The sequence below is a fragment of the Prosopis cineraria genome, unplaced genomic scaffold (assembly GCF_029017545.1).
Source record: "Prosopis cineraria cultivar Desert tree isolate PC_DT_omini unplaced genomic scaffold, ASM2901754v1 PC1, whole genome shotgun sequence".
NCBI classification, from domain to species: Eukaryota; Viridiplantae; Streptophyta; class Magnoliopsida; order Fabales; family Fabaceae; genus Prosopis; species Prosopis cineraria.
Genome location: NW_026555332.1, coordinates 10,236,778 through 10,246,060, shown reverse-complemented (window position 1 = coordinate 10,246,060; position 9,283 = coordinate 10,236,778). Strand labels below are relative to the sequence as shown.

At 33.7% G+C, this 9,283-nt stretch overlaps 1 protein-coding gene across 1 annotated transcript; it reads left to right on the top strand.

The window, feature by feature from the left end:
- The first annotated feature begins 7,694 nt into the window (after window positions 1–7,694).
- Window positions 7,695–9,018, top strand: LOC129312753 (putative disease resistance protein At3g14460). The gene is made up of 2 exons (XM_054955486.1): window positions 7,695–8,021; window positions 8,164–9,018. The coding sequence occupies exons 1-2, from the start codon at window positions 7,695–7,697 to the stop codon at window positions 9,016–9,018; spliced, it is 1,182 nt and encodes a 393-aa protein (XP_054811461.1).
- The last annotated feature ends 265 nt before the right edge of the window (window positions 9,019–9,283 follow it).

Sequence of the window (9,283 nt, the reverse complement as noted above, 5' to 3'; positions counted from 1 at the left end):
CCATTCTCAAGGTATATCTTAATTACCTTTTTAAGTATATTAGAATGTATTTGTCTAAGATTAAATTAGCTCTCACAAATCTCATGAGGCCTTAAATAATTTGTTAAGTTACAACTTAAGTTATCACATATCCAAAATTATTCCTAATTTAATTATTTATATCTATCTTTCTAGGTCTAGATTAGTTCTTTATCTATTAGTATCGAATAACCCACATACATAGCCACATGTATAATAAGGCAAAAAAGACAAGTGAGACAAATATAAATATAACAAAAATTCTCATAGACAAAATATTTTTATTTATTTTTATTAAATTAAATCAGATTGGTCTCAACTTATAAAATAAATAATTTTTTATAAAAGTATAAATTAATGGGAGAATTACTTTGATGTACTATACAACATATTTAAATACTATAAGATTTATTAACAATTTAATTTAATTTCATTCATCATTTTTCTTTAATTTGTAATTGTCATTTTTTTCTGCTAATTATTAATAAACCGTTTATTTGTAATTCTCAGTGTATTAAGTTTTATCAATAACTAGCTAGCTATAAATACGTTACAACAATTAAATTTCCTCTGAGAGGCAAGTTCAAATGGCCAAGATAGCCACACAAAAAAACTGTTTCAGACTGTCAGTAAACTGACTGCGTTTGAAGTTGTGTGGAGAGACGAGAGACGACGAACTCTTACTGACGTTCTGCATTCCCATCTACAACGAAGAAGGACCTTGCGGGGAGGCAGATTCAAGATTCTCCTTTCCTTTCCTTACCTTGATTTTCCTGTTGATCCCCGAGATTCGATTCAATGTCATCCGATTCCCAAACAGATGAGATGCTTTCATCAGTATCGTCTTTTTCTGGAGTTGCTGATTCTCCTGCATCAGATTCAAAGGCAAAAGAAACTCGCAAAAGAAGACTTCGTGCTTCAAAAACAGCCCCTACAAAAAATTCTGATCACGAATCCTGCAGCAGACTTCCAACGTGCGGTGCAGAGACTTACGGGAACGCGGTTGCATGACCCTGACTATCTTTTTCCGTTCGTGTCCCACTGGTCATTGTCCTCTTTGGTTCTGAGTTCATCAAAATAGATTTGATCTCATTGTGGATTGCTGAAGGACTTGATCTGTCTCTGATAGATGATTCTCGCGAAGCAGAGGATGTTGCTGGCGACATCTTCGAATCTTTAGTGTCTCACCGAGTCCTCGTTTTCTCTAGATTTGATAAAATTCCTGATTTTATGAACACTGGGATTAGGAGATTACTGTACAAAGTCAATGATTCCTCCACTTTGCCGCGTTATTTTCGACCTGCTCTCCTCGACAAACCGGTACGCCGTGGTTTCAGATAACAATTTCGATCGCGTTCCAGAAACGATATTGCATCTATGTATACTATGTAATAGCGTAAATCAAATAATTTTGAGGCTATGCAAAAATTTGTTCATCTTCGTGGTCTCTTCATATTTCCTTCTCGTGGTCCCTCTGTTGAGCAAATCCCTCGTGATCTGTTTTTGTGACTGAAGCGCTTGAGATCTTTGAATTTGTCTGGAAGCCATGTGTCTATCATTCCAAGCTCCATTGGAAATTTAAAGTGGTTGATCTATATGGATCTCTCCTATACAACCATTAGATTCTTGCCTGATGCAATGGTTTCTCTTCACATTTTGCAGACTTTAAAGCTAAGGTATTGTTCCAATCTAAGGGCTTTGCCCAAGAATATGAGGAAGCTTACCAGTCTTAGGCATCTTGATCTGGATGTGCTTAGGGCATTGGATTCCATGCCTGTAGGAATGGGTCAATTAACTAACCTTCAAACTCTCTGCATTTCTAGTTGGCATGAATGATGGGAACCGAATATTAGAACTGAAGAATATAGCAAATCTTGCTGGAGCATTCTGCATTTCAAGACTTGAGAATGTTTCTTCTTTTGAGGAAGCTAAGGAAGCTGCTTTGATAGAAAAGAAGTTTCTAGGAAAGTTGGAACCTAGGTGGACTGATAGAAGAGTTCGCTCAAACAATCTTGTAGATCAGGAAGAAAAAAATCCTCGAGCACCTTCAACCTCCTTTGGGAATTCAGTTCTTGAGGATTGTTTGTTACTGTGGTTCTATGCTTCCAATTGGATTAGTCATCCTTCATGTGATTCTCTAACTGATCTTACTCTGCGTAGTTGTAGTGACTGCAAATTCCTTCCATCTATTGGTGAACTGCCGTCACTTCAGGTTTTGAAAATAATAGAAATGATTGAATTGAAAAGCATAGATCATCATTTTTGCAGGAAGGACTTCAACCAACAAAGCCATGCGTTTCCTAAACTACAGAAGCTTACAATTGAATCCATGTCAAAATTAGAAGATTGGACAGGAATACAAAACGGTGACTTCCCAGGGTTACACACACTTAAAGTGGAACGTTGTCCTCTACTAGTTTCACTTCCATTGCCCTGGGATACTTGCTTTGCCAGACTCTGATTTGCCTCTTTCTCTTGAATTTTTCTTGATGAAGGATTGCGCTGAACTGAAGAAATGTTGTCACAAAGACGAAGGCCAAGATTGGGGGAAAATCGGTCATGTTCCTAAGACAGTGATTGATTATGAGAAAATTTTTGGCAAGTGAATATGCCAGAGGAATTGAGTGATCCAAATTAAACATCTAGCACTGGCAGATACTATGTAAAATTGCTATTGTTATATAAGCTTTGCAAAGCAGATGCATTTTACATGTTAAATATGGTTTGCACGTGTATTGTAATGTTCGAAAACTGGTTTAAATATAGTGAGTTTGGCATCCCTGTGGTTAATTCAATCATCATAGATAACATTCTTGTCCCCTCTAAACCCTTGTATCCATAGGTGAAATATTTAAGGTTATGATGTAACTTGCTATATCAATTTCAGTCTTTCATATGTAATCGAATAAATTAAAATGTTTCTTATATAATCAAAATCGCTGTAAATTAAAACTTGATCACTGATTAAATCGAATAAAATTTCTTTAAATAGTGCTTATTCTGGTTTGTGGTTGCACAGGTTGCAGAAAATCACTGACCATCCAAATATGATAACAGCCTTTTTTTTTTTTGTTTAAAAAAAACCTGTAACAGCCTTCTATTAACTGGTTTAAGTTTAATAATTCATTCAACATGATTGGATTGAGGAATCAAAATTTGTCAAAATTCATTTTCCGTTTCTCACCTACTATATGTTGATGATTCAACCATTTTCTTTGAACTCACAAGGAATGGGGTTGAAATCATTAAAGATGTCATTTGTAATTTTTGTTAAGTGGTCAGGGCTTTTTGTTAATGTGCAAAAATCTTCTTTGCTTCTTAGCCCTAATTGCTCAACTGAGCTTCAATAGGAATTTTCCAATCATCTAGGCATTCAACCCTCTAACTCTTTTGGGAAGTACTTAGGTACTTGGATTGATGCTAAAAGAGACAAATAATTGATTTTTGCTCAGATCATGGATTCCATTGAGAAGAGAATTGCCTCTTGGAAGCTCAAATTGCTCTCACAAGCTTCTAGGCTTATACTCATCAAGTCAGCGTTATCTGCTTTTAATATCTACACGATTTCTTGTGTTAAGCTTCCTCAGCATCTTTGTGACTCCATTGATGCTAAACTTACTGATTTTTTTTTTTTTTTGGGTTATAGTGACGGTAAAAGAAATATCCATCTTGCCAAGAAAGATAACCTTTTCTCTCCTATAAAAAAGATGGTGGACTTGGATTGAGGAATTCCAAAAATATGAATTTAGCTTTGTTGGCTAAGCAGATTTGGACAGTTTTAAATGGAGAGCAATATTCTCTTTTGGGCAACCCAATCAAAACCAAGTACTTTCATAATATTAATGGGCTTCTTTATAAAGTACCTCGTAATACCTCTTGGTTCTGGAAAGATATTTTCAAAGCATTTTCTTTGATTAAAAAGCACCTCACTTGGCAGGCAAGGAAAGGGTTGTTTATGTCACTCTCCCATGATACTTGATGGAAGTTCAATAATAGAGACCTCACTTTTGATTTAAATATTTCCAAGGTCTCTGATTTAATCATCACTAACCCATCCCCATTAATAGTTGCCAAATGGAATGTGTCACTAGTAAATAATCTCTACGGTAGAAGCTAACTTGATTTTAAGAACTCCCATTTCTTTTACTAAACAAAGTGATCGTTTAATTTGAGGCTCTGACTCTTATTATGTTAAAGATGAATTTTTTAGACTCTATCTTGGCCTTCAAGATAATCCTCTTGCAAAAGAGAAAATTTGGAATTTTCTTTGGAAACTTCATTTGCCATATAAAAATCTCCTCTTCATTTGAAATTTGGTTCAAGAGGTGATACCTACAGGGGATGTTTTATGCAAGCATCTTTTTAATTCTTCACTCTAGTAGTCCATTGTGCATTTGGTTGTGATTCATTAGAGACTTTACATCACACTTTTGTAATTGTCCCTACTCAAGAGCCATATGGTTTGGCTCACTGTCTATCTATTCCTCAGACATCTCAAACTAAGGTCTTGTTTCTTTGATTCTATAGATCTCTAAATATTTGTTCTTGAATCAGGAAATTTAGACTTTGGAATGCATTTTCCTTCTTCATTTGATTTGATATAATAGAAACCAAGCTTTTCATACAAGAAAGATAACTCTAGTCGCACAGGTTATTTGGCAGTTTAATGAACAATATTTCTTTCTAAAAGATCTCCACTTTTTTTTTTTTTTTGGGTGAACCTCACACCTTTTTTCATTTTCCAAGCTGGGAAATTCAACTTACTATCTTCAAGAGAAGAAAGAAAGCTTACTGTACTGTATCTTTATCTTGCAATCATGGGGGATTGATTGAATTGCTTCTCTATAGATTTGAAGCTATTTCTGCCCATCTCGTCTCAGCTTTCTATGTTTGCAGCCTCCCAATCTGGATTAAAAACTTCTCTTTGAACCATTTTGGAGATCTTGCGAGATTTGCTTCTGCTTTAATTGACAACATTTTGTGGACCCGGGTATTTCAAAGCTTCTACAGAACTATAACAGTTATACTATTAAAAAATGTAGTCCTAACATTTTGTCTTCTCCGACCTCTTCTAATGATTTCAAGAGGCGTATTTTAACAATTTCTTCGTAGAGTACATTTTACCATTGTTAATATATTGCCTTTTATATAAAAAAAATTCATTCAACATGAATCCTGACAATGGGAAAAAGAGAGATTGAACGTTAAATCAAAATTGAAGGTAATGACCCTTTAATAGGTGGCTAATATTGAAGACTGATTGAGTATTTTTGAATGAAAGACCATGGATTAAATTGTGCAGAGACATAAGGGTCAAGTCATATATAAAACCATAAGGTTTTTACAATAAGGAGAGGATTGTCAAGCATTGTAATATCAAAATTTTCGTAAGATGTCTGGTGAATTACAATATCAGCACGTCTATTTGAAAAAAATTGTGAAAACTAAAAATAAAACTCAATAAAATTATAGGAATTGATAATTATATTTTCCCTTACTAATTTTATTTGTTAATTTGATATAATCAATTGTAAATTGAGAGATTTGAATATTTATCTATTTGCTTACGTATATAAATTGACATTTAAATGTTATTAAAATAACACATTGATATAGGTACTAAACTTATAGTTTCCAAACAATTTGTTTGTTACAATATAAAATTGACTCATAAATTTTTAATGGCACATATTTTACTAACTTTACTTGTTAAAATAACATAATCAATTGAAAATTAGGAGGATTGAAAATTGGGTATTTTACATATTTACATTTATAAATTGACATTTACTTAGGGCTCATTTGAATAACTATTAAAAGCACATTCAAACTATATTTGGGATGTGTTTTTATCAAATTTAACAAATAATTGAATTCTCTAACTATGCTTTTGCAAGATATAAACTGAAAATTAACATCACACTTAATTTTCGATCCACTTATTTGTTTGACTGTAAAGTTGAGTTGTTGAATCGTTGACGGTGAATATTATTTTACTCAATTCTGAATGCGACAGTAAGTGTAAGATGACTCTGATTGAGAAGGAATAATAAGCCTCACTTCATTTGATGAGATTCTAAATCCTCCTAGCAAGAGAAAAACACGTGAAATGGGATCTTTCATTCTCCAATTTGGTATTGTATCAGGTTGTCTTTTGCTCTGTTTGATTGAAAAGAAAATATAAGAGAAAAGAAAATATAGAGAAAAAACAGGAAAGAAAATAAAATTTCCCTCATTTGAATAGGAAAGAAAAAAATTAAAAAAAAAACTGTAGGTCCTACATCTTATTTTCTTCTCACTTTTTTTTTAATTTTTTTCTTTAAAAGTAAAGATATTTTGAAAGTAAAACTTTTTTTTTATTGTCTAACTTTTCTCTCTCTTATTTATTTCGCGCGACTTTCAAGAGACTATTTAATTATATTAATTTAATTTTAATTAAACAGTTTGATTTATAATTTTTAACTTTTATAATTATAAATTACATTAGTTTAACTATTTAATTAAATAATTTAGTCATTGACTAGATCAAATGTCCAGAATTACATTAATTTAATTTTAATTATTTGATTTTAAAATATAATATAAAAATACATTTTTAACAAATAATTTAATTTTAAATTAATTTGATTATGTTAATTTTAATATAATTTTTACTTTTAATTTATTTTTAAAAATATAATTACATAGAACATGATATATTTTGATATAAAAATATTATAATTATTATGATATTGGTTCATTTTTTTTTTATGTTTTTTTATCCAAACAAAAAAATAATAATAATATTTTCTTTTTATTTTTTTCCTCTCTCAATTTTCTTTTCTCTCATCCTCTTTCCTCTTAACTTTTCTCCCTATTCAAACGCAGGATTCAGGTCATCCTTGATCGATTCACAACATTCGCCCAAAGAGAACTCGGCATAGTTTTAGGCGTTGATGATGAGCTTAAGAAGCCAGAAAGGACAGTATTGAAGGTTCAGGCTTTTATCGATTCTCTTAGCAACCAGCTTCAGTGGCCTTCTACTCCTCTGGCGTTAAAGCTCTGGCTTCGGCACCTCCAAGGCGTGCTTCACGATGCTGACGACCTGTTACATGAGATTGCCTTGGAAATTTCAAAATTTACTTCTAATAAACCAACCGACACAGAACAGGTACGAACATTGACTCTCTCCAGATTTCATTTTAGCCTTCCTTCTCAAGTAGTGAATATGCAACGTAAACTAGAAGACCTAGTGAAAGAGATGGATGGAATGTTTGCTAGTGAGATATTGCTGAAGGCTACGCAAACTATTGAATGTAATTGGAAACTGCACAGTTCTAGTTCATTAGTGGATGAGTCATATGTGGTAGGAAGGGAATATGATAATATTGAAGTTGTGAATATGTTATTGTCGAACGGAACGGACAGAGAACAACTTCTGTAATTGCAATTGTGGGCAATGCAGGGGTCGGCAAAACAACACTTGCAAAGCTTGTTTATAATGATGAGATTGTCAGGCAGGCACTCGACTTGCTAATTTGGGTGACCATTTCTGTGGAGCATAGTGTAGAGAGAATCTCAAAATCAATTTTTGAGAGTGCTACTGGGAAGATGTTGAAATATCATATCTGAATCATATTCAAATAGAATTAGAGAAATTGTTGGCGAGAAGGAAGGTGTTGATTGTTCTAGATGACATGTGGAATGAAAATACAAGTCATTGGGATGTCTTGCGATTACCATTTAGAGTTACAGCAAAAGGAAGTAAAATCTTGGTGACTACACAAAGCATGAGAGTGGCCAACATTGTTGCTACTACTCCACCTTATCATGTACACACTTTATTGCATGAAGATTGTTGGGCTTTGATTAAGAAAAGAGCCTTCCCAAGCATTGAGATGGATGAGTGCAACGATTTGGCGGAAATTGGCATAAAGATAGCAGAAAAGTGCCAACGGTTACCATTAGCTGCAAGAATCATTGGGAGTGTTTTGCATTGTAAATCGGATAGAAATGAATGGGAGGCAATATTAAATAGTAAATTTTTTGGGGTCACCTGAAATTGGGAATGAACTTCTTCCAGCATTAATGCTAGGTTATCATCTTTTGCCTCATTGTTTGAAACGTTGCTTTACTTATTGCTCAATATTTCCTCAAAATTTTTAGTTTATACAAGATGATTTAGATCAACTATGGGTGGCAGAAGGGTTCATCCAACCCCAACCAAGGAGAAGAATTGAAGATATTGGTAGAGACTACTTTGACATTCTGTTGCAAAGGTCATTTCTCCAATTTCCACACCATGACCATAACAATCAACTAGTGTATAAAATGCACACCCGCATTCATGAGCTTGCTCCATTTGTTTCTGGGGAATTATGCTTTAGAATGGATGATAATATTGACACGTCACATCTATGGCCTAATTTCACAAATGCTAGACACTTATCTTTTGTTTCTGATGGCAATAACCGGCAGTCTTTGGAGTTGTTTTGTAAGTGCAATCGCCTAAGAACATTGCTGTTTTTTTCATCAGAAAGTCAACGCCATGTTAATGATATCTCTTATGAACTCTTTCTTAGTCTTCATCATATCAGAGTGTTGAATTTGAACTACACCAATATCAGTGAACTTCCTGATTCTATTGGTGCTTTGAAACACCTCCATTACCTTGATGTTTCAAACACAAATATTGAAAAGTTGCTAGAGTCGGTGACAAACCTACATGGGTTGGAAACACTTAAGCTGAAAAATTGTTTCAACTTTCTTCAACTTCCCATTCACATGAAGAATCTAATAAACTTGCGACACCCTGAATTGGATGTAAAGCGTCAAATAACATTTATGCCATCAAACCTTGGAAACTTGAGAAATCTTCAAACACTATCTGCCTTTATTGTGGGCAAGGAGAAGGGGCAAGGGATCGAGGAGCTGAAAAATATGAATTTCCTGCATGGATCTTTGTGCATCGCTAACCTTGAAAATGTGTCAAGTGTCAAAGAAGCTGTCATGGCCAGTTAGACAAAAAGCAATACATAGACAAATTAGAATTGCAATGGAATGAGTTTAAAGTTGACTCAGCTGAGCAAGTTTTAGCAGGACTTAGACCCCACTCTATGATCAAAGAGCTAACTATATCAGGTTATGGTGGCTTTATGTTTCCAAGTTGGTTGGGCGATCCATCATTTAAAAAGCTTGAGAGTATTTATTTGCAAAAATGTCACCATTGTCAGCACCTTCCTCAACTTGAAGGGCTTCCATCTTTGAGGTCTTTGTTCATTAATGA